We start from the raw sequence: 26,953 nt of genomic DNA, 5'->3' as shown, positions 1-26,953 counted from the left end.
GTACTTTAAGGGAAACTGTACAAATGTAGCTCAGTTGGCAACCCCATTTTAATGTATTCCTACCCTATGTTAATGTATGCTAATGAGCAGGGGTTGAGCATGCGCACTGCATAGCTGTAATAAAGCACTCATGATACTGGCAAGTAATGTCACTACATGTTTCATTTATTTAAAGTCCTTAGACATTACATTGGCGACGAAGATGGGATTTCAGACGGTATGTTTTTTTTCGTCGAGACCACCGTAAGCTAGTATACATGTAGCCTTAGTACATTTGGGTTTTAGGTGGACTTGTTACACCAAAACTGCAAGCTATCAGTGTTTATTGAGCGAACTAACTCGACGCATTGACGCGCCGTTCTACATGTCGCACTAGATTGGAGAACTTTTGTATGCTAATAGCGCACGGGGCAATGGTCACACAACATGAAGCCCTTCAAGAACGCAAGAAAGCGATTCTGCTCACAGAGGTCGGTCCTGAAGTTTACGGCACACTGGTAAATCTCCTTGTGCCCAAGAAAGCAAAGGTCGTCCTTTTCCAGGACATTCTGAAAAAGTTGGAGAATCATTTTATTCCTACACCTCTGGAAATCGCTGAGAGTTGTAAATTCCGCACCAGGAACCAGAAACAGAATGAGAAAAGCAGTGAGTACATTGCTGCCTTGAAACACCTAACTTTGTACTGTAACTTTGGAACTTTTCTTGATAGAGCTTCACGAGATAGATTAGTTTGTGGATTAGTAGATGAGCGAATTCAATCAAAGCTTTTGAATACTTCAGATCTCACATTTGAGAAAGCATGTAAGATAGCTACTTCCATGGAGATGGCATCAAAGAATGTGCGTGACTTTCTTCCACCACAAAATGTAGCGGCTGTTCATAGTAACAGGGCAGCAAACGCCAAGAGAAAAGGCCCTAAACCAAAACCAAAGTCACAAGGGGAGACTAATTCAGCCGGTTGTTATCATTATAACGGGGATCACACTTTCGACTCGTGTCCGTACAAAACAGCTAAGTGCTACAACTTTCAAAAGAAAGGTCACATCGCCCCTGCATGTAGAGCCAATTCTAAACCAGGTAAAAGACAACCTGGTGGAAACAAGCAACAGTCCCAACACAGAGCAGTTCACAACTTGGAGGTGGACCCAGATGGAGATGATCTTGGCTTGTACACCATTTTATGCTACCAACATTGATAAGCTTACAACGCGCCAAGGCAACGACTTTACAACCCAACTTCTGGTTAATGGTCAGTCAATTGAAATACACATCAATACTGCAGCAGACTGTTCGGTCATGAGTAGAGACACATACGAGAACAGGTTTGGACACATACCATTAACAGCAAGTAAAGTTCAGCTGAACACCTATTCAGGTGAGGACCTGGAGATCATTGAAAAATGAAATGTGAGGTTCCTGACAAAACTCAGTCGGTAAACCTACCCATCATCATTGCATGCTACAGAAATAGACCAACCCTCCTTGGGAAGGTCTGGCTATGTAGAATACGAACGAACTGAAAAAACATCTTCAGTGTGGATTAATCAGAATCATGCCTAAAGACCTGTTACACAAATACGCAGGTATGTTTGCTGACAGTTACACAGGCATCACAGGGTACACTGCACACATTCAATGGGTTGTCCCGGTTACCCTATAATAACTCAAATGTGGGAAGTGAGAACTCTATCTATACTTTAAATGTTGTAGATGGAGACTTTCCTGACTGCAACAGAGATTGCAGTAGAAACACAGAAGGACAGTTTACTTAAGTGTGTCTATGAAAAAACTTTTAACGGTTGAACTGAAGTAGATAATGGATTGAGTGTAGAGTTTAAGCCTTGCCATAGTAGACAACATGAGCTGTCATGTGAGCAGGGATGCATTACACGAACTGGGGTTATAGAGTGGTAATACCCGAGTCATTAAGAGACAAAATTATGTCTGAACTTCATGCCGAACATCCTAGCATAGTGAGTATGAAAGTCAATTGCTAGAAGTTTTGTGTACTGGCCTGGTATTGACAGTGACATTGAATCACTGGTAAGCAAATGTAGCGTGTGCCAAAATTGTCGAAAAAAACGACCAAAAACACCCTTGCAACTCTGGTCATGGCCAAGCAGACCCTTTCAGAGAGTCCATGTAGATTTTTGTGAAAAAAGTAATGATCACTTTCTATTACTGGTAGATAGTCATTCCACATGGGTTCAAGTACTACATGTTCTACTGAGCGTACTCTAGATGAGCTAAGATCAATATTTGCATGCCATGGTTTTACCTGAAGAACTTGTTTCAGATAACAGGCCCCAGTTTTGTTCAGAAAATTCATGAACCTAAACGGTGTAAAACACACACTTGTTCCACCATATCATCCGGCTTCAAACGGTGCAGCTGAAAGATCGGTGAGAATTGTCAAAGAAGCCCTTAAGAAACAGGTTTTGCAGGGTAGTTCAAAGCTCAGCATGAAACATCGCTTGGCTAGTTTCTTGCTGAAGTATAGGACTACACCACACTAGGCCTGGGCGAATTATTCGAATATCCGGTTAATGGCAAATAGGTTTTCCTATCTGTAACCGCGAATGCCTTTTTTTTCTTAACCGGATATCCGCATAGGGCGCGAATACCTATTTACAAACCGGATATTTCTGTAATTACAACCGAGTAACCGGATATTCTTTAATATCCGAATATCCGCGGACGTCGGGCGATAACTGACATGAATGTTTTCTCTGAATCCTTATGAAACTTCTATTAAAACAGCATAAAACAGCATATATTAGGTATTTAACTATGCTCACCTCCGTGAAGATTTAAAACAATGACATTTCTGATGTAATTTGTTCAAAGATTACAAAAGTTTTCCTTCACGTAGAGTCAATCACGATCAAAAGAAAAAGCAAATCGCCATCTTTAAATTAGATCCGGTCATTTTTATGAATGAACCGAGTGACACTGTCTAAAACTTATATCAATCCGCCCATATGATCTCATTCACAAACGAACAGCGCCCTCTAGCGGCAAAAAAAATATTTTTTTTTATTTTTTATTTTTTATTTTTTATTAAATAGCGCCCTCTAGCGGCGAAAAAAATTATTCGAATATCCGGTTAATTTCGGATAGTTGGCCAGCGGTATCCGAATAACAAAATTTCACTATTCGCCCAGCACTACACCACACACAACAATGGGTTACACACCTGCAGAATTGTTGATGAAGAGAACGCTCAGAACACACCTATACGTAGGTATGGTTCAGCCAAATTTGGCATCAAGGGTTGAAAAACAACAGTTGCGTTGAAAGCAGCAATTTGGCTCCAACAAAAGAGAGAGGAGTTTTGACCCAGATGAGCAAGTTCGTCTTCTCAGTCCTCCCAACAGGTCTTTGCCAAACAAGTGGGGTGTTGGGAAAATAGTAGAAGTGTGTGGTACGAAAAGATACTTAGTTGAACTGGGGAACAAAATCAGAAGTGTTCATGTTGACCAAATGATTCCAGCCTGAACATGAATACCTAGCTCCCGAGGTTTTGGGTGAAAGTGAGTTGGAAACGACCATAGTGGTTGAATCACCAAATTCAGCTATTAATGACAAAGAATCAGACTCCTCTAATCAAAGTTCTTGGACTAAAACAGAGTTCATTGTCCTTGGCGACATGAACGCCTCCCCACCCTCCTGCTCAAGGAACGGCTCCGAATCCATCCTAGGTGCATTCAACACTGGCCCAACCAACGACAACTCAGTGAGGCTCAGTGAGGCTCCTCTCAGAACATACCAATAACTGGTAGCTGATTACACCAACGCAACATCCACAGAGTCACCTGGATCTCAAACGATGGTCACACACAAAATGAAGTTGACCACATCCTCGTCAAGAACCGGAACACTGTAAAATCCTACAGGGTCTACAGAGGAGCTGAAGCCCCTGCAAACACAGATCAACGCCTGCTTATCCCATTTCTAGCAATCACTCCCCGTTTCCACTCCAAGAAGCCCCCCACCCCCTTGTATGACAAGAAACGAGTCACCAATGACAAAACCCGGCACTCAAATACTCTGTCACAAGCCAAAAAAGGTTCCAAGCTATCGGTGACGTGCCAGATGACGTGGAGTCTGCATCAACAAATCAATGGTTCTCCCTGTTCTTCAGGAGACACTAGACAGATGGAAGGAACATTTCGAAGCTGCCCTCAACCACTCACCAGCTCCATCATGCCCAGACTTGGACATCCCTACAACTCCTCCTCCAGACCAGGGAACCTTTGCAAAAACCCCACCTTGGAAGAGGTGATATCAACCATCAAAAAGCTGAAGAAAGGTCCAGACCACATCCCTCCTGAGCTTCTGAAGTGTGCTATTGATCCTATCAGTGCCGTCCTCCACAAGCTCTTTCTGCAGGTCTGGCAATCAGGCAAAGTCCTGGCAGAGTGGTAAGAGGGCATCATAGTCACACTCTATAAGGGGAAGGGTCCTCTTCTGCTTGTCGAGCACAGACACCCTGAGCAATCTGGATTTACAGCTGGCCGCTCCACAATGGATGCCATTCTTGCCCTCCGCCTGTTATCTGAGTTCTGTCAACCTCTGTCCGTGGCCTACGTCGACCTGAAGGCTGCTTTGGACTCTGTCGATAGAATCGCACTCAGGAAAGCTCTCCAAGGCATAGGGGTTCTCGACTGTCTCCTCACCCTCATTAAGGATCTTCAAACCAATACCTCTGCCAAGGTACACCAAGGAAGGAACACCTCTAAATGCTTCCCCACAAGATCAGGTGCAAGACAGGGTTGCATCTTGGCTTCTTCCCTCTTCTACCGTGCCATGGACTGGAGCATCGGCCTGTCAAGGTTCTCAGACATGGACTACGCAGATGACGACGCCCTGGTCAGCAGAATGTTTTTGTCTTTCTTTAGAAAAAACATGTTTGTGCCATAACAAATGTGGATGTGATCAACATGCAAATATCTTTTAAAAATGCCCACACGCACTTCACATCTAATGCATAACCAATTTCATTGGCCAATCAGCGTTGTTTCTCAGTACATCACTTCCAGGGGTTAGTGAAGAGAGGTATCGATACGGCGCGCTGCGCATGGTACACCTTAGTTGGACACCCCATGTGAGTGGTCTTTAAGGGAGACCGTACATAGTGTAGATAGCTCAGTTGGTAATCCCCCTGTTCGTGGCCTTTTAGGGAGACCACTATAATGCTCATATTATTTGTTCATGTGACGTGTCTCATGGTTGAACGCAAAGCAGCTTCAATATACAGCTCACACATGCTCTGTTAAATGCTTTGTGACAATTTTAAGGCTCAAAATAGCTTTTATGCTACAGCAAATAACCTGAAAGTAAATTACTATAGACTGTACTGACATATGAAATATCCAGACTTACCTAGAACAAATCTGGCTGAAAAAGGCATGTGAAACAGGTGACAAAAACCCAATATCTGCATTGTATTCTGACAACACATAGGTTAGCACATCAAATCTGAAAACAAAAGAACATACATGTTAACCAAAATGATGAATTGGGTTTTTTATCCCGGAAGAGAAATTTGATTCAAGCTTCTTTAAACCAACTACTCTAAGAACAACATGTTAAGAAAAATGGCGAATGGCAAAAACAGGAAACAGTTTATGAAATGCATGGCATTTAGTTATGCTTCCGTCACATTGTAGCAAATATGCTAGCCAATGTGCATCCAAATGGAAATACAATCGCTCAAACTTTGCAACATTCGAGATAATAATGGAAGAAAACACACCCTTGTCACACAAAGTTGTGTGCTTTCAGATGCTTGATTTTGAGACCTCAAAATCTAATTCTGAGGTCTCGAAATCAAGTTTGTGGACAATTATTTCTTTCACGAAAACTATGTTTCTTCAGAGGGAGCAGTCTCTCACAATGTTTTAATTTATCAATAGCCTAATTACTTGTACCAAGTAAGGTTTTATGATAATAATTATTTTGAGTTATTACAAATGGTGTCCACTGCCTTAAAGCCATTGGACATTTTCAGTACAGAAAACAAATTAAAAGTTCACAGATTGACAAATAACTTACAGGGTTTACAGAAGGTAATGTTGAAACACTTTTCTTGAAACATTATTCCATGAAATGCAGAAAACATTAAAACAATATCAATTTTCGATATCGAGAATTACGGATTTATTTTAAACACATGTCATGACACGGCGAAACGTGCACTAACAAGGGTGGGTTTTCCCATTATTTTCTCCCGACTCCGAAGACCGATTGAGCCTAAATTTTCACGGGTTTGTTATTTTATATATAAGTTGTGATACACGAAGTGTGGGCCTTGGACAATACTGTTTACCGAAAGTGTCCAATGGCTTCAAAGATTAGAAAGGTACGCTAAGATAAAAGGAGTGACTCGGTTATAGTAACTCTCCCCAGCGCAGTCGTTTGGACCACTGCTCATTCAAACTCTTAGAAGAAATGACCTTATTGTAGTTCAAATTCACAATTCTCGCAAGATTAGTGTTAAAAATCTATACCAAGGCTCTGAAAAAGTTATAAAAACAATAATAATACACAAGCACTTATATAGGGCCCCACGAAGAACGGAGCGCTTAACAACTTAAAGAAGAGGAACAAAAGAACAGTGAATCGCGGAAACAAATGAGTTTTCAATTTCCGCTTGAACACAGACAAAGACGGCGCTTCTCGAAAACTGAACGATAGTTCATTCTAAAGACGAGCCGCGGTAGATGTGAAAGTCATGTTACCAGCTTTCTTGTACGATCTTTGGACAACAAGCCAGGTCCGATCAGTGGAGGAGCGCAGTCGTGGTCTGTGTTCAGCGGAACCAATGTTCTGGAGTTGAGTGATGGCAGAAAGATAACTAGGGGCAAGGTTGTTCATAGTGAGGGTTGTAAGTAAGTCGATAGAGAGCACATCCAGTCCACCAGCCACAACTAACCGCGCTGCTTTGTTCTGCAGACGTTGCAGACGAGTAAGATTGGCCTCGCGCGCCCCATTAAGAAGGGAGTTAGCCTAGTCCAGACGGGATAGCACAAGGCCTTATAACGACATGATGGCAGGCGTCAATGGTGATGAAGCGACGAATACGCCACAAGTTGCGTATGTGGAAGTTGACGGACTTACATATCGTATTGATTTGGCTAGTCATGGTGAGAGATTTGTCAAAAGTAACACCTAGGTTCTTGATTGATGTAGATCTCCGAATGGATAAATCACCCACGTTCAGATGAAGATCAGGAAGAGCAGCAGAAACATTTCCATTGGCAATTAGAAAGAACTCAGTCTTATCCTGGTTTAAGCGAAGTGTGTTTTGAATCATTCATTCCTCAGAGGAGAATTGGCCGTCAATGGAGACTTTAGTGACACGATCCTTGAGGAAAACCAAGATTTAACAGTGCTCCCGATACCAAACTTGGATTCTTATCTGGCCAGAAGGATGTCGTGGTCGACGGTATCAAAAGCAGCGGACATGTCAAGAAGGACCATGAGGACAGCCTTATTGTTATCAAGGGAACGCAGCAGATCATTTTTCACCTTCAGAAGTAGGGCTGTCTCCGTACTGTGGTGACGCTTGTACAAAGACTGGAAGGGCTCACCCAGATTGTTGCTGTCCACATGGGCCATTACTTGACGTGACGCTGCCTTCTCGATGACTTTGGACAGGAAAGGAAGGTTGGCAATGGGCCGGTAGTTTTTGATAGGATTTCTATCCAAAGTACTTCTCTTAATTACAGGAGTAATGATGGACTCATTGAGGGCAGAAGGAAAAGTGCCACTGGAAAGAGATGCATTAACTGTCTTAGTGATAAGATGAACCAGGACATCAAGGTACTTTTTGAAAAGCCAAGATGGAATAGAGTCAAGGGTACACACTTTGGTGGGGAACTGCCTACACAATCTCCGCAACATCATCGCTTTCAAGTGGTTGAAAATCAGATAAGGATGACTGAGTAACTGTAACATACATAACATTAGCAGAGACATTACATGAACCAACATCATTACGAATCTCAAGCTTCGAGACAGACTTGGGTAAGATCTTGGATGGCCTATTGAGAAGAGCGTCAATAGTGCTAAACATTTCTTTTGGATTAGTGGAGGCACATTTATCAGAGAAAAACCCGATCTTAGAATCTATGATGAGCCTGCCAACAAGTTCTTTCTGCAGCCTGAAAAGTTCTTCATCCTCTTGTGACGGACTCTTCTTCAATTTGCTGTCCAATCTGCGCCGTTCACATCTCGCACCATGGATTGTGTCATTGTACCACGGGAGTCTATGCCTGACAGTAGTGGTTTTGGTGATCAAAGGACACACGTCGTTGAGAGTAGCATATGTTATGCTGATGAATGACTGAACGAGAACATTTGGATTGGCGCTATCAGGAATGGAGTCAACCTTTTCACTTAGCAGTTCACGGAAACGGTTGTGGTCCATTTTGCCATATTCATGGTAGGTCTTACTGATCTTGAGGTGGTTAGGTTTTTCACAATTAAGAGAGCACTTGATCAAGAATTGGTGATCAAGTGATCCTACTATTGTATGGGTTACAGGGTCAACTTCAACATTGTAAACAAGGTTGTCACCAACACCAGATATCACAAGATCAAGGAAGTGACCTTTCGTATGCGTAGGATCCTTGACATGTTGGTAAAAACCAAAGTTCTCAAGACCAGTACAGAACTTACGAGTGTCCCATTTTTCAGGCTTGTCCAAATGCAGATTAAAATCACCAAGGTAGATAGATTTATGTGGTGTGTCACATATCTTGTCCAAAAATGTCTCAAACTCTTCTAGAAATTTAGAAGTCTTGAATTTGTTGACCCGTGATGGTGGTGGCCTAATAGAGCAACAACTTGGATTTGATTTTTGAGGGTGACAACACATTGCTCGAAAGTAACAGAATTAATGTCAGTTGGTAAGGGGCTTAAGTTTGGCAAGGATTCCAAAACCTCCACCATAGGTACCGTATTTTCCTGCGGATAAGACGCTCGGCGGACAAGGCGCAGGACGCTAAAATGACCCAAAAAAATTCAAACGTCAGCAGACAAGGCGCACCGCCGCACAAGGCGCACGTTTAACCGCACACAAAAGAACACCCGGTGTCGGTACATTGACACAAAGACGTAATTTGTTGCCTTTGAGAACCTGCGTATACCGACCTTTGTCCAATCAGCCAACGCTGTATATTGTTAATAACATAAAGTTCGGCCCAATCAGCGGGCAGAAACCATGGTCCACGCACTGTCTGAAGTTAATTTTATTTGCAACGTGAACACAATGCCTCCCTGCTGGACATCCGACCTCCCACACAACGAGGATCCTTGCTGATACAGATACCGTATTTTCCTGCGGATAAGATGCTCGGCCGACAAGGCGCAGGACGCTGAAATGACCAAAACAAATTCAAACGTTAGCAGACAAGGCGCACCGCCGCACAAGGCGCACGTTTAACCGCACACAAAAGAACACCTGGCGCCACCCGGTGTCGGTACATTGACACAAAGACGTAATTTGTTGCCTTTGAGAACCTACGTATACCGACCTTTATCCAGTCAGCCAACATTTGGCCCAATCAGCGGGCAGAAACCATGGTCCACGCACTGTCTGAAGTTAACTTTATTTGCAACGTGAACACAATGCCTCTCTGGACATCCGACGTCCCACAACGAGGATCTTTGCTGATACAGATACATTGCAACGACAGACGGACGTAGCGTGTTTGTAGTAATGTATCGTACAGCCGGGATGTCGCTGCATGCACATTAATATGCTCATGTACACTGTGCATTGCGCTGCTCAATCTCGAGATTGCACAACAGATGTTGGAGAAACGTGGGCACCGTATTGAGCGATGTGCGCCGCGCGTTGCGCTACGCCCTCGCATTTGTGCTGCCTGGAAATGCGCCAAAATTCCCAGTGACGGTGCGGATCCAAAGCATGCCCAGACATAGCCTGACCGTACGTATACATATGCAGTCAAATTCCATTGCGGACTTGAGAGCAGTGACTATTTGGGCATCTATGTCACTGCACGTTCAGTGTATCCAATGGGAATCACTGGATCTGGTGGCAGGGACCCGTCTTTATCCTTGCGGATAAAGACAGGGGCCCCGTCTAGCCCAGACACGTCGAGTCTTGTCTCAATGCGTTTATTGGTGGTTCGCGTAATTTTTACAAATAGAGGGCGTTTAACCTCACGCTACTACATCGTTCCAAAACGCCCTCTAGCGTTCAATTTTTCTTGTATTTATTGTCACACGCACAGTAACAACGACTACAGGCGTGATATTTGCTTTTGTGTTGCGTGTTATAGCCCTCGGAACGGTTGCGTTTTGGGGTTAATTTTCTGTGTCATTTTGAGAGATTTTCGAGTCTGAACTTGGACATCGTTGATTTTACAGGCAAGTTTCATGCAAGGGCAACCATGATTTTAACAACCTTTCCTACCCGAAGTTTTGAAGCAATAAAATAATTCAATAAAATAAATTCTTCCCTAATTTTTGGGGGCTAGTGTTGTATTATTTTATTTGGCATTACAAACAAATACAAATCATATCCTAGTAAGATAATCCTACTTTCTCATAATACTTTTTAAAAGCAAACGTCTAAAAAGAGGCAATAAATATTCAGCTTAAAGCACACTTCAGAGATCGTTGTTCTCTACAATAAAAACCCTAAAAGTTTACCACACAATAGCGGTTGGTGAATGACGTGTGAATGAAGTTATTGACTGTCAATTGTTTTCGGAACGAATACCCGGCCACACAGAAACACGTTTGTACGCCGCCGACGTCTGTTCCGAAAGCTAGACGCATTGCGGCAATAATGGAACGAAAGCACGGTCATGGGGAATAAACACGTTGCAGCATTGTTGGAATAATTGGACCGTCTGGGGGATTGCGGCATTGTTCAAACGAAAATATGGTCTCAGTGTCTGAATAGCCTTGTTCGACCGCATTATTGAGTAAGGATTCTTTACACAAAGATCGTTGATTTGAACTGGACATGAAGGTATTTTTTATTTCACGCAATGATAATCAAAAAAATAATCAATCGTCAGCAGACAAGGCGCACCGAAAGATAAGACGCATCAATGTTTTTGGGGTAAAAAAAGTCAGATAAGACGCGTCTTATCCGCAGGAAAATACGGTACATTGCAACGACAGACGGACGTAGCGTGTGTTTGTAGTAATGTATCGTACGGCCGGGATGTCGATGCATGCACATTAATATGCTCATGTACTCTGTGCATTGCGCTGCTCAATCTCAAGATTGCACAACAGATGTTGGAGACACGTGGGCATCGTATTGAGCGTCGGCGCCGACGGGTTGCGCTACGCCCTCGCATTTGCGCTGCCTGGAAATGCGCCAAAATTCCCACGTGACTGTGCGGATCCAAAGCATGCCCAGACATAGCCTGACCGTATACATACGCAGTCAAATTCCATTGCGGACTTGAGAGCAGTGACTATTTGGGCATCTATGTCACTGCACGTTCAGTGTATCCAATGGGAATCACTGGATCTAGTGGCAGGGAGGGACCCGTCTTTATCCTTGCGAATAAAGACAGGGGCCCAGTCTAGCCCAGACACGTCGAGTCTTGTCTCAATGCGTTTATTGGTGGTTCGCGTAATTTTTACAAATAGAGGGCGTTTAACCTCACGCTACTACATCGTTCCAAAACGCCCTCTAGTGTTCAATTTTTCTTGTATTTATTGTCACACGCACAGTAACAACGACTACAGGCGTGATATTTGCTTTTGTGTTGCGTGTTATATAACAGCCCTATATATTTTTCTGTGTCATTTTGAGAGATTTTCGAGTCTGAACTTGGACATCGTTGATTTTACAGGCAAGTTTCATGCAAGGGCAACCATGATTTTAACAACCGTTCCTACCCGAAGTTTTGAAGCAATAAAATAATTCAATAAAATAAATTTTTCCCTTATTTTTTGGGGCTAGTATTGTATTGTTTTATTTGGCATTACAAACAAACACAAATCATATCCTAGTAAGATAATCCTACGTTCTCATAATACTTTTTAAAAGCAAACGTCTAAAAATAGGCAATAAATATTCAGCCTAAAGCACACTTCAGAGATCGTTGTTCTCTACAATAAAAACCCTCAAAGTTTACCACACAATAGCGGTCGGTGAATGACGTGTGAATGAAGTTATTGACTGTCAATCGTTTTCGGAACGAATACACGGCCACACAGAAAAACATTTGTACGCCGCCGACGTCTGTTCCGAAAGCTAGACGCATTGCGGCATTAATGGAATGAAAGCACGGTCATGGGGAATAAACACGTTGCAGCATTGTTGGAATAATTGGACCGTCTGGGGGATTGCGGCATTGTTCGAACGAAAATAAGGTCTCAGTGTCTGAATAGCCTAGTTCGACCGCATTATTGAGGAAGGATTCTTCACACAAAGATCGTTGATTTGAACTGGACATGAAGGTATTTTTTATTTCACCCAGTGATAATCAAAAAAATAATAAATCGTCAGCAGACAAGGCGCACCGAAAGATAAGACGCATCGATGTTTTTGGGGTCAAAAAAGTCAGATAAGACGCGTCTTATCCGCAGGAAAATACGGTAGTGCTTCCACAAGGGTGGGTTTTCCCATTATTTTCTCCCGACTCCGAAGACCGATTGAGCCTAAATTTTCACGGGTTTGTTATTTTATATATAAGTTGTGATACACGAAGTGTGGGCCTTGGACAATACTGTTTACCGAAAGTGTCAGATGGCTTCAAAGATTAGAAAGGTACGCTAAGATAAAAGGAGTGACTCGGTTATAGTAACTCTCCCCAGCACAGTCGTTTGGACCACTGCTCATTCAAACTCTTAGAAGAAATGACCTTATTGTAGTTCAAATTCACAATTCTCGCAAGATTAGTGTTAAAAATCTATACCAAGGCTCTGAAAAAGTTATACTAACAATAATAATACACAAGCACTTATATAGGGCCCCACGAAGAACGGAGCGCTTAACAACTTAAAGAAGAGGAACAAAAGAACAGTGAATCGCGGAAACAAATGAGTTTTCAATTTCAGCTTGAACACAGACAAAGACGGTGCTTCTCGAAAACCTGAAACTTTTTCAGGCTTGTCCAAATGCAGATTAAAATCACCAAGGTAGATAGATTTTATATTGTTAATCATCTTGCATTTTTCCATGTTCAAAAAATAAATTCTGTGATGGTTTTTTCACCCTCTTCTATCCAGCAGGTCTTATATCAAACTAGACATTAAGTGTTTGTGAACAAACACGAAGCCACAAACACGAAGCTGTTCCGTGTTGTTTTGCTTGGATTATGTGCTTCATTGCCCAAGGAATATATAACTGAAAAAAAGGTTTCAAAAAAGTTGTGTAGCTCTTGTTATAAGGTCTTACTTCCCGGTTGACACGTAAGTAAAGGTCAACATGGGCCCACAGCTACCAAAGATTAATCTGCAATGCCAAGGAGTCTATAAAATCGCTTGTGTAGATCTTGATATATAGTCCCACTTCCGTTTGACCCAGAAGTAGAGGTCAACTTGGGGTCACAGTTTTCCAAAGCTAATATTTATTGCCTTAGAGTCTATAACTGAAGTTTGAACATTAGCTTTTTACTTTTTTAGATATGGGCTCACTTCGGAAGTTGACCCGGAAGTAAAGGTCAACATGGGGTCAAAGTTGTTTCAAACTAGTCTTGAATGCCCAAGGAGTCTATAACTGAACAAAAATTGATAATCTGTTGTATAGTTCTTGAGATATGGTCCCACTTCCGGTTGACCAGGAAGTAGGGGTCAACTTGAGGTCACAGTTTTTTAAAGTTAATATTTTATGCCTAAGGAGTTTATAACTGAAAATATTTTGAAAATCTGCTGTATAGTTCTTGAGATATGGTGACACTTCCGGTTGACGCGGAAGTAGAGGTCAACTTGAGGTCACAGTTTTTTCAAATTAATCTCCAACCCCCAAGCAGTCTTTAAGAACAAACAGTTGAAATGTCGGCCGTGAAGTTCTTGAGATATGATGCTGCAAAGATTTCCTAATTAATATGCAAATGAGGGTCACTGGTGGTTAATTAATAAATAATTTTAATATGTTTTATGAAAGGAATTAAGCTAAACATCCTAAAGCTTCCATTTGATATTATTTTACATGTTTAAAAACACATAATTAATTTGTAGGATACTCCTTTATTTTCCTACTCCTGCCGATAGGGGGGCGCTCTTATGAGACATTTCAATTGCACGATTTCTGCACGGTAATGTCTGTATCTGACTCTGTATTTGTATGTGTACGTCGCAGAGCCCAAAACTGTCATAAAATGTCAAGCTATAATTTCCCCTATAGAACACGGCCCATTTTATGGCTCTGTCTGCTTCAACCAAACTCTGCCCATTTATTATACAACCACCTTTCTCCGCTTACTGTGCAGGCGCTGAAATATCTGTGCAATTAGTTCAAAGCAAAGATTACATATGATAAGTTTCCCCGCGCACAAGCAAAAATATCCCTGCTAAGCTGTGAAATATGCGAGCTTGGAAGCACACAAACAAAAGAAATCCCTGCTATAAGCAGTCTATTTCGCTTGACGTAAGCGCAGAATTCAATTCTTCTGCAGAGCACTGAATCTTTTTCATTAAGCAAGTTCCCATCATGACTCGACTAGTCGCACCTCAAACCTAACTACGACACTTGTCGAGATAAAATACAGATTCTCAAGATTTGTGCCGCTATGTGCCGCAAAGGCAATATTAATTATGTTGCGAATGGGTGACTAGTGAATTTTACTACTCGACTAGTCACACCTCAAACCTGACTACGACACTTGTCGAGATAAAATACGGATTCTCAAGATTTGTACCGCTATGTGCCGCAAGGGCAATATTAATTATTAATTTTGTTTTTACCCATACACCGATGTGTGTTAGCACTGTATACTCAGTACTTTCCAGAGTCCTGTGAAAAAATATCACAGGCATGTTACTCGGGTGGGATTCGAACCCACGACCCTTGCAATTCTAGAGCAGTGTCTTACCAACTAGACTACCGAGGTTGCCCGGCAGCTAGAGGCAGTTCGAATCCTATGTTTTGGCAGCGGGTACCGCAACGATATAATAGATGTTAAATTTGCATCGGGGATAAAGAATATTAATTTTGGTTTTTACCCATACACCGATGTGTGTTAGCACTGTATACTCAGTACTTTCCCGAGTCCTGTGAAAAAATATCACAGGCATGTTACTCGGGTGGGATTCGAACTCCCATACAGTATACAGTGCTAACACACATCGGTGTATGGGTAAAAACCAAAAATTAATATTCTTTATCCCCGATGCAAATTTAACATCTATAATATTAATTATGTTGCGAATGGGTGTGACTAGTGAAATTTACTACTCGACTCGTCGCACTTCAAACCTAACTACGACACTTGTCGAGATAAAGTACGGATTCTCAAGATTTGTGCCGCTATGCCGCAAGGGCAATATAAATTATGTTGCGAATAGTAGTAAGCAACACAACTGGTTCACCAAACAGGTAGTCGGGACAAATTTTGTAGTCGATGTGTGGACACGATTATAACGGAGTAGAGAAAAACAGTAGTCGCGACTCAAATAATAATTTGTAGTCGCGGCTTTAACACTAAAGCACACTAGTCGCCCCTGCCTACTTTTGTCACAAGTAAAGCACGGTTTTTCCTGCGAATGCAAATCAAATTTTGTAGTCACTGTTTTCGCAGTGAAATTAGTCAACTGTAGCAAATTTTTTGATGCCAATTGTGACGTGAAGAACACATTCCCTGCTAAGCTGTAAAATACGCTTAGCGTAAGCACAGTTCCCTGATTACAATGTACGTAAGCGCTGCGATTCTTTCCTTTAAAAGCCATTGGCCCAGGACCAAACTACATAATAGCTTTTTAAACACAAAAAGCAGCTTAACCATGCCTCATGTTCAAGTTGTGAATCCAGGTGTTCTGCTCAATTTCTGCAATTTTGTAAAGCAAAATGTTTGCCTGTTTATTATAAGCAGCTCTATAAAACTGAGCCACTCAACCACCAGAGAAACGTCAGCATAATAAAATCTCTGCTTTTGTATTCCTGTCAAAGAGTTTTTGTTTGCCATGGTCTAATTTCCGAACGTAACGCGAAATACTGGAATTAGTTTAGGCAAATGGTCCCCGGCGCGAACAAGGTGACTTTACCCGTAAATAATTCCAAATCCCGGGCGGTCTATTTTCGTCGTCCATGCTCGTCGCCTGAAATGAACCCGGTCCATGACGCACCATGCTCAGGCTTGTCAAATTTTGGGAACAAGTTTAGACTTGTGCTAGTCGGTGACCGTAAGAAATCTATGTATATTGAACAAAAAAACGCAATAACACCGATCGAAAATGGGATAAGGACTTGGTCAAGTTAACAGTTTTACAATTTTGACTATTCAAATCAAGTTTTACGCCGTACCCATGATCTTTGAAAAAACTTCCCCGCAAATACAGGTTTTTAAAAATAATTACACTCTGATGCTTTTAAAATAACCATCAATAAAATTTATCTTAATCTAAAGCAGTTTTGGGAAGTGTACAACATGTAATTTAATTTTAATCAAATAAATTTTGTTTCGGAAAGCTGGATTTGTTTACACTTCAAGAGCCATTGTGTTTGTGCACAGACACAAAACGTGCATTACATGACGTCATGGTGACGTCTTCCAGAATTCTATGTCGGAAATCACATTAACAGGACCTGACTAGTGTATAGCTGAAAAAAGTTTCAGGATCGGCGGTCTACTTTTTGAGATATGGTGTTAACTTGGTTTGCTAATTAAATATTCACAAGCTTAATTAAGGCTTATTAATTAACAATTTTTACATTTTTTACCATAAGAATTAAGCTTATGTTCTAAGCTTCAATTTGGTATAATAAACTCACTCTTTCGTATTATGGTTTAGGAGATTAGGCTGCCGCAAAAACGTGTACCAACACTATGGGATTTAGGGAGAAACAAAGAATAACAATAATAATAATAAAAATAATAAAAATCTCGACGAAAACAATAGCTGTTCCGACTGGATTGGAACAGCTAATAATAAAAATAATAAAAATCTCGACGAAAACAATACCTGTTCCGACGGACGGTCGGAACAGCTAATAATAAAAATAATAAAAATCTCGACGAAAACAATACCTGTTCCGACGGACGGTCGGAACAGCTAATAAGAACACCATTCTCTTTCTAAAAAGTAAACAGACATTCCATGTCAGACAAACACAATAGCCTCAACATTCTCTACATACATTATCGTACACAAAAACTTTGACTGTACAAAAGAAGAGTTTTACTTGTTCTGAATGTTTCCACTCCAGGAGTTTATCAACACCGAAACCCCCAAAAACTGCAAAAAAATAACCAATGGCAAAAGAAAAAAACAAAGATTGCACAAAAAACAAGTCTCAGTACTATGATAGCGCTTGTAAGCAGAGTGGAACTGTTCACCTTGTGTATAGCTGTCCACATGGTTAATCACTTAACAAGAGAACTCTTCTTAAGTACAGAAATAATGACACAGTGTTTAAAGATTAGACAGAAATGAGAGGGAAGGGAGTAACTATAGAATACAGGTACACTCGGAGCTCTATCTGTGCCTCCGCGGAGGCGGAGTCGCGGTCACGTACGTTTTAAGTAACTTGGTCGTAGCATGGAGGAAGAAAATAGCTGGTCGTACTATACTACTTGATTGTATTGAGTGCGATTGATGAATACAACAGATAAAATGTTAGGGTCGTAGGGAGTCAAAGTGTGACGTGAGTGGTGAGGTAGGTGAAGCAGCCGATAGAGGGCGTTTTAGGAAGAAGTGCATTTGATGCAATCGTGAAGACGGGGAAGCTGGAGGCGTGGAGGCGCGGAGTCGTGGAGTCAAGGTGTTGGCAATGGCTGATAGAGGGCGTTTTTAGGAAGACGGGCATTTGATGCAATCGTGAAGACGGGGAAGGTGGAGGCGCGGAGTCGCGGTGTTGACAATGGCCGATAGAGGGCGTCTTTAGGAAGACGAGCATATGATGCAATCGTGAAGAAGGGGAAGGTGGAGGCGCGGAGGCGCGGTCGGGCTTTCTTTCCCTTTTTTAAATAATCCTCTAATGGGGTCAAATTTATGAGGGCAATGTTAATAATTGTACGGAATTCGGACTTTCTTTCCCTTTTTTAAATAATCCTCTAATGGGGTCAAGTGTATTGGGGCAATAATAATAATTGTACGTAATTCGGGCTTTCCATTTCCCTTTTGTTTAAATCCTCTAATAAGGTCAAATTTAGGAGGGCAATATTAATTATTGTACGGAATTCGGGCTTTTTTTCCCTTTTTTTAAATAATCCTCTATTGGGGTCAAGTGTATTAGGGCAATATTTATTATTGTACGGAATTCGGGCTTTCTTTCCCTTTTTTTAAATAATCCTCTAATGGGGTCAAGTGTATGAGGGCAAAATTAATAATTGTACGGAATTCGGGCAATCTTTTCCTTTTTTAAATAATCCTCTTATGTATTAGGATTCGGCCTTTAATTATTTCCCTTTTGGAAATATTCCTCTTTTGGGGTAATATGTAGTACGGCAATATTAATAGTTATTAATTATTTGTACGGAGTTCCCATAATTATTGAAATAATCATCTAATGGTCTTGTGAGTTATCGTATAAAATAAATTGACAACACAGCTGCGCATTAGCTATAGCGCAGTTGTGTATTTTCGAGCCTAATGAGGGCGCTGTTGTGCATCTTTCAGAGTGCCCCCTAGGTTGCCAAATATTTATAGTTAAGCAACAGAGCGCGACCTCAACTCCAGTGTACTGTGTACGTATGAACGTCACCGCGACTCCGTCTCCGCGGAGGCGCAGTGGAAGCTTCGAAGTGTACCTGCATTCTATAGTTGTGCCGAGGGGAGCGTTAACAATCTTTGTGATAACTGGGAGAAGAGTGGACAAAATTGTTCTTAACCAACCAGGGAGGTAAAGTGTCCAGCAACGTGTTAGCTAGCGAGCCGTGCACGCCGTGTTAGCACGGCCAGTTGGGCTGAAAACACGGGCAAAAATTTGATGCACGGCTTGGGTGAAGCCGTGCTGTCTAATAATTTCAGTGAAAATTACTGAACTTCTTTTATTATTTTGTTGTTGTTGAACAGTTTAAAAACAGCAGTGAGTAAAATTAGATTTGGTTTTACCAGACCACATTGCGACCACACAAAACACAACGCACAAACCACACATTACACAACGCACGTGCAAATTCATGTACACAACGAATGCAAGCGAGACACACAGACTTCGTTTTAACAGTCAGTCGTTGTCATCGACCGTCATCAGCAGGCAGCATGAACTCCATGCACGCGTGGTGTGATAGAGGCGTTTTCGTTCAGATTATTTTAGGTACCAATCTCATCTCCACGATCCTACAAACCATCGCGCACTGGATTTTCTACTATGACGTCAGTATCGGTAACTGAGTGACACGCGGCGCAGTGCACCTTTTACCGCATACATTCTGCAGTTGCTTTGTAGATTGGTTCCGCAGTTTTTCACAACTCGACGGCGGCAAACATGACAATCTTTTTTCCTTCTAGAAATTCTAGAAATTCAATTCAAGGGAGACAGACTTGGCGCTGCGCGCTTGTGTTGTGTGCTACGCACACAATGTTTCTATTTTTTGTAGTAAATTTTAGGTTGCACTCCCACTTTTTCAGTTTGCACTCCCACTTTCCAAATTCCTGGCTAAGACACTGGTAGTCTAGGCGATGGGTGCAAAATACTGTAAGAATTGCTCAGAAAGTGATAAAAGCATGAAACTTGGCACAAGTAGTCTTCAACCCATACTGATTATTTTTAGGGGTGGAGCCATTGAAAAATGCATTTTCCTTAGCAACGGTTGCTAGGTAACTCATTTACCCTAGCAACGGCGCTTTTAAGCCTCCCTAGTGCACTCGGATAGCCTTGTCCCATGTTCCAGAACATCAGAACTATCAGTGGACATGTTTCAAAGACAGTCAGTGTCATCAGGAGACAAAACAATACTGTAAGTGTCACCAGAAAACAAAAGAAACAATTGTTTTGTTGCTAGGGAATGGATAAACAGAACAAAATAGTCTATCCACCGTTTGTTAGAATGTTGCTTCTATTTCACATTGCCTCTTGGTCTAGAGAAGAGAATAATTAATGGGTAAAATAATATTCAAGGTTGTCAAACTTGTTATACAAAACAACAAAATTAATATTTAGTTGCTTAGTAACATATTTACCATAGCAACCATCCGAGTACACATAGAATAATGCCTGTGAACACAGATTTCACTTTCACTGAACTCATTTATTCTATTACTGAAAAGAAGTGTTTATCTTATACCATGAGAGCAATGGTATTTTACACCTTCAGCCTACATGGAATCCAAACATTGTTGCTACGTACTAAATCAAAGGTTTCATTCAAAAAGAAACTAGCAACTGACAATGTTGTCACTGCTTTTGCGTTAAACAATGCATTGATAATAAATAACACTAAACAGTGAAATTGAGGGTATAACAGTGTAAAAAGCCCTTTGGCCCTTTCACACTGTATATCTTATCCCTGTGTGAAACAGCCCCAGGATGCTCCGGGACTTGTTTTACCCTGCGATGACCCCATCTCACTTTCACACTGTGTATTCCATGTGGTTCCGGTTGCATGTTTAAAGAATACCCCAGGATTTTACGGCTTATCCCTGCTCCAGACCAGTTGGAGCAGGGGTGGCTTTTCACCAAGGTTTGCCCATTTGCAGCGGTAGACAGACTAGGGCAGACTGAGGAAAAAGCAACCATAGTGAAAAGGCCAGTCGTTAATCCCTAGGGGCAAACCCCAGTGAATAGAGTAGTGTGAAAAGGGCTTGGCTCCGAAACGAGTCGGTGTGGTCTTGACCAGCAAAGTAAAGCACAATTGGGCAGACAGTATCCAAGAGTCCAAATATGTTGATTGTTGATTGTTGATGCTTTGGAGTTGTCTGCTGGCTGGATTCGTTTGTGCTGGTGTGTATCAGTATAGTGGTCAGCTGCTGCTGGAAATGTCATTGATGAAGACAACGAAGTGTTTTTGGAACTGTATTGATCTTGACTTCCAGTCGATGAGATGATCTTCTTCTTGTGCATGCTAGATGGTTGCTTATTTTGTTCAGGTGTCCCAGTATGCCATGTGATTGATGCTCATTGATTCTAAATATGTAGATATGGGACCAGCCTCCCCGATGCATACTTTCCCATATAGACAGTGAGTGCAGTAAAAACAGTCTTGTCTTGGGTGTCTTGCTTTTCCTTGAGTGTATGAAGTGCTGCATGAATCAAGTTGGGTAATGTGTGGAAAGTCTTGACTTAAACTTGACTGAAGATCGCGTTGGAGCTTGCGTGATGGTCATTCTGGTGGGAGGATTGTCTGATGTGCGAAGATCTTGGTTCTCGATAGTTCGAGCTCTTCCATGAACAAACTCACCAGGGGACCGTGGATAATAATAATAATAATAATAATAATAATAATAATAATAATAATAATAATAATAATAATAATAATAATAATAATAATAATAATAATAATAATAATAATAATAATAATAATAATAATAATAATAATAATAATAATAATAATAATAATAATAAGACATTTGTAAAGCGCCTAATGCAAAAGCCTCTAAGCGCATAAAAGAAACAATAAAATAAACAATTAGAGAAAGATACAAGATACAAATAGGCAAATTACAAAAAAGAAGCTTTAAACAAATGAGTTTTCAACAGGGACTTAAAACATTGTAAAGTATTAGCTTGGCGAATATGCACAAGAAGACTATTCCAAAGAAACGGTGCGGCGTAAGAAAAAGATCTGTGGCCATAAAAAATGGAAGAAGCTCTAGTAGCAGAAAGCAATGACTGTTGAGATGATCGTAAAGTCCGAGTAGGGGAATAATGATGAACAAGTTCAGATAAATAAGCAGGAGATTGACATGTTTGAGCCTTGAAAGTTAACAGAAGAATTTTGTAAACTGTTCGAAACTTAACTGGGAGCCAATGCAATTGCATTACTACAGGTGTAATATGGTGAGAATGAGGTAGACAAGTAACGAGGCGAGCAGCTGTGTTCTGTACACGTTGAATTTTAGCAAGATCTTTATCGGGGAGTCCATACAGAAGTGAATTGCAGGAATCAAGTCTAGTAGTGACGAAGGCATGAACAAGACGAAGAGTAGTTGCTTCATCCAGGTAGCGGCGAATTTGTGATGTTTTCCTGATAGCCATGAGAGCTCCTTTGCAAACATTATCAACATGTCTACTCATGCACAATGATGAATCCATAATAACACCGAGGTTACGGGCAAATTCAGATGGTTCAATGACAGACTGGGCAATTTGTACTGTTGGCGGAGAAATCTTTTTTGCGAAACGAGATCTCAAAAATAAAATCTCAGTTTTTGAGTCATTCAAAGCAAGTTTATTTGACAACGCCCAAGATTTGACATCTTGAATGCACACTTCAACTTTTGCAATGGCAGAAGCGCGATCAGCTGGATCAAATGTAATGTAAAGCTGGGTGTCATCAGCGTAAGCAACACTAGAAATACCATGGGCAGCAATGAGGTCTTGCAAGGGTGCACTGAACAATATAAATTCAAGTGGCCCAGCTACAGAACCTTTTGTAAACTTTTGTAGAAAGAAGCTTTCACCCATTCACTATCTGCTATCTTTGCACACCAAACCGAAAGACTCTCTGGGCAATTCATACTCATATCACTTCATTCCGACCTGGAATGTAATTTGGTCTAAAATAATGTTTGTCAGTGATATGAGTCTAGGAAGTAATTGAGGCGATATACGATGGTTGCTTTCCTAGCTCCCGACCAAGGTCTTTATTCTTTCATACCACTTTATAAGGAGCCTGATAACACAGTTGGGCACAATATACATGGGCAGAATAAAGTAGTCCCATATCACAACATCCCCCCTCTTTTGAAAGAAAATAATTCGGGCACACAAATTAGTTTGTGGGGAGACAACTAGGGTATATAATGAAGTGGGTACATTGAAAATGGTTGGATAGATAAGGTGTTTGAACATCCATTTGCAATCTGAAATAAAAATTATAGAATATGGTGGAAAGTTGTCGCTTTCAGAATTGTTTTCTAATGAGTGATGTTTAACTTCAGAACTAGGAATTTAACAGTAAACAACTCGGACACACCGATGGTGTAACTTTGAACTTCAACTCATAACAACTTTTGAGATTCAAAAACAACTTTAGAGATTCAAAACAACTTTAGTCGTGTGTGTATCTGGCTGGTTTGCGGCTGAGCCGCCCTGATCTGGTCTTAGTAGCAGACTGTGAAGGGGATACATTAGTAGCTGTCTGAGACCATTTGTTACCACGTGTTGAGGTTGCTTTTTGCAAGTTTGGCATACGCTCTTGCGAAGTCTTGTACTTGCCTCCAGTATCTGGTTGGTCTGGTTGGTCAGCAAATCTAACGCGCTTAGGAGTTTTGTCAAACTGAATACACGTAGGCTGCATGAAGTTGGCGCTTAGCTTAGACGCAGTTAGGCCTGGCATTTCGCGCAGGTGTGATCTGTTGCGACGAAGTTTGTTTCCATTTGGCGTCATGACCTCGTACGACCGTGGTTCCTTGCATACCATGGTGACTTCTCCTGGAAACCATGTCTTGCTAGGGGTGTCTAGGACCCTGACCTTCTGGCCAACATACAGTGGCGGGAGACTTGGACCGGCATGCTTGTCGTGGTCGTTTTTCATCTTGTCTCTCCTGTCCTGTAGGTGTTCATGGTTTTCTGCGTGTTTCTGCATGGCATCATATGGATTGTTGCTTGGCAGGGTTGTACGGACTGGTCGACCAAACATGATCTCTGCTGGTGCAGGTAAGCTTGCATCGATGGGTGTTGCTCTCAGGTGGAGCATAGCCATGTGGACATCCTGATTTGTCTTGTGGCACTTTTTCAAAAGTGATTTGACAGTTCGGACCATCCGTTCTGCTTGCCCGTTAGATCGGGGATACCTTGGCGATGAAGTAGTGTGCTTGACTAACCATTTGGCACACATATCCTTATATGCGGTACCAGCGAATTGGGGGCCATTGTCGGAGATAATTTCGACTGGGGCTCCAAGGAGTCCGAACGTGGCAGCCGTAGCTTGTGCAACCGCTGCGCTTGTAGTGGAGGTCATCTTATGAACCACTGGATACTTTGAATGATAGTCCACAATGATGAGGTAGTCTTGTCCGTTCAGCTCGAATAGGTCAGTTCCCAACTTCGCCCAGGGAGTAGTTGGAATGTCATGAGGTACCAAAGGTTCCTTCTGCTGGCGAGTTTGGGTTTCTTGACATGGCTCACATTCTCCAACGAGTTTCGCTATATCCTCATTGATCTTTGGCCAATAGACTGAATTGCGAGCAAGTCGTCAAGTTTTCTCAACTCCCATGTGGCCAATGTGCAATCGATTGAGTATATCGTTGCGCATGCTCTCCGGTATCAGGACTTGTCGACCCTTGAAAACTACACCACAAGAGATTCCCAGCTCGTCTCTGTATGGCTAATATGGCCGCAAGTCTCGAGGGAGTTCCTTAATGGAATCTGGCCAACCTGCATATATGACTTGTCGTATTTCCTTCAGTATTGGGTCACGTGATGTCTCTTCTTGCAGTACTTCTTGTTTGGCACTGCCAAAATGAACGAGGTCGATCTCCTGTGTGACTGGGCAGTCAGTGAGAGTGACGTCATCAACCTGGATGTCTAGGGGAACATCCTGTCGTTTGTCTGGATTCGGCAATCTACTAAGTGCATCGGCAAGTGTCATCGATGGTCCTGGTTTGTATTCGATGGAGAAATTGTATCCTTGAATCTTAATGAGCAACCGTTGAAGGCGCGGTGGAGCACTCGTCAATGGTTTGGCACAGATCGTGACCAGTGGCTTGTGATCAGTGTGAATAACAAAGTCGCTGCCGAACAGGTAAGTATGGAATCTGGTAATGCCAAACACTTGTGCAAGGGTTTCTCTCTCAATGTTAGAGTAGTTTGCCTGTGCCGGGGATAAGCTCTTCGACGCGAACGCCACCGGCTTCCCCTTCTGAAGAAGACACGCACCAAGGCCTTTTTGGGAGGCGTCGACTTCTAGAGTGGTCGGTACTGATGGATCGTAGTACTGTAGGCATGAACCTGCCCTGATGGAGTGTTTTAATGTGACAAACGAAGCTTGGTGATCCTCTTGCCAGAGGTATGGGACATTCTTACGAAGCAAATCTCGTAATGGTGAAGCCTTGTCCGCAAAGTTAGGAATGTAGGCGGAGACGTAGGTCATCAGCCCAAGGAATTTCTGGAGGTCTTCCTTATCTTGTGGAGTAGGAATGGCATATATATCCTCGATTCGACTTGGGTCTGGGTAGATACCTCCAGTAGAGTATATGGAGCCGAAGAAGTTGATGTGGTCCACCTTGATGTTGCACTTCTTGCTGTTGAAAACAAGGCCTTCTCGTGCCGCTGTTTCTAGCAGACAAAGCAAATTAGCGTCATGCTCTTCCTCAGTCCGGCCGTAGACGGCGATGTCGTCTGCAATCCCTACACAGCCAGGGACTTGGTCTGTGATCCTATCCATTCCCTGTTGGAAGATGTCTTGGCTGACCGCTAACCCGAAGGGAAGACGTCGGAAGCAGTACCTCCCAAAAGGTGTCCGGAAGGTAGTGAGGTCTTGTGACTCATCGTCAAGATGAACAGACCAGTAGCCCGCCTTCGCATCCAATTTAGAAAAGACCTTGGCGTTACTAAACTCGGGATTGAGCTCCTCCAAGGTTGGAATCTTGTGGGGGCATCGCTTCAGGCTATTGTTGAGACGTTTGGGATCTAAGCAGATCCGCAATGATCCATCCTTCTTTACACTCGTGGTAATCGAACTGCACCAATCCGTGTGGTATGTAACAGGACGGATGACTCCATCTTTCTCCATCTTGTCTAGCTCGGCCTGTAATTTCGGCTTAAGGTGGATACTACACTTGCGTGGAGCGTCGATGGTAGGTTTTGCATCATTCTTGAGGTACAAATGGGCTTCCCCCTTAAAATTGCCAAGTGCGTCGAACTGCTGAGGGTATCGGGTTTTTAAGTCTTCTACTGATTTGATTGGCGTATCCAGCGTGGTTGGACGACATGCCTGGTGTGTATCGCTGGGTGGTGCAGGTGGTCGTTTCAGTTGTGCTGGCTGGCTTTCTGGCACATAGATGGTATGGATGGTGACCATCTGGAGTTTACGGCATGTTGTTAAACCTGCTATCGCTGGGCCTGGAACATCCACAACGAAGAACATCTCATCGTTCCAGACGGACTCTTTGTACTTGCACTTGAGGGAAATGCTTCCAAGGCATTTGATCTCCGATCCATTATAGGCAGTGAGCCTGACATTTGTGCGTCTGGTTTGGCTTGACCAGTTATCACCATACATCTGCCTGACGGTACGCAAAGGAAGTGTGTTTGCGCTTGCCCCGGTGTCAACCTTCAGCTTGAGTCGTTTCACATCATGGAGGTTTGGGCACTCAACATCTATTATGCTGAAAGCTTCGTCGAGTTTATTTGGCTGTATGGGAGTCATGCTAAGATCAGAGATGTGGATCGAGTAAAGCAAATCAACTTGGGATTGGTCGTCACCTTGATTGGCTGTTGCAGTGTAATGTTGAGCACGGTCATCTTGCATGAGGTCAACTGGCCTGGAATCATCTCGACTCTTGGATCTTGCACCTTTCTTTCGCGACCTGGATGGCGATCTGCCTCGCGAAGCGCTGCTGCGCCGCTGATGTGGTTTGCCTGTTTGCTGCTTACGCTTCGACTTATGGAAGCACTTGGCCCAATGTCCTTTAGCCCCGCAGGCCTTACAGGTGTCATTGTATGCGGGGCATTTGCGCGGCTGGT

At 42.3% G+C, this 26,953-nt stretch overlaps 2 protein-coding genes across 4 annotated transcripts in view; both read right to left on the bottom strand.

Annotated features, from left to right (window-relative positions):
- The window catches only part of LOC139939773 (hyccin-like), a 157,741-nt gene that overhangs the window by 20,276 nt on the left and 110,512 nt on the right, over positions 1 to 26,953 (bottom strand). For all 3 annotated transcript variants that reach the window (XM_071935886.1, XM_071935887.1, XM_071935888.1), the window contains one exon: positions 5,386 to 5,481. In XM_071935886.1, the coding sequence (XP_071791987.1) occupies positions 5,386 to 5,481 (96 nt within the window). The remainder of the gene's footprint in view (positions 1 to 5,385; positions 5,482 to 26,953) is intronic.
- LOC139939775 (uncharacterized) lies at positions 23,316 to 24,227 on the bottom strand. The gene has a single exon (XM_071935889.1). The coding sequence runs from the start codon at positions 24,225 to 24,227 to the stop codon at positions 23,316 to 23,318; it is 912 nt and encodes a 303-aa protein (XP_071791990.1).

This window comes from Asterias amurensis, chromosome 7 (assembly GCF_032118995.1).
Source record: "Asterias amurensis chromosome 7, ASM3211899v1".
Classification (NCBI taxonomy): domain Eukaryota; kingdom Metazoa; phylum Echinodermata; class Asteroidea; order Forcipulatida; family Asteriidae; genus Asterias; species Asterias amurensis.
This window is presented reverse-complemented; position numbering and strand designations above follow the sequence as displayed.

Coding starts and splice junctions, on each gene's coding strand:
- LOC139939775 (XM_071935889.1), bottom strand. CDS start 24,227: ATGACCTCCACTACAAGCGCAGCGGTTGCACAAGCTACGGCTGCCACG.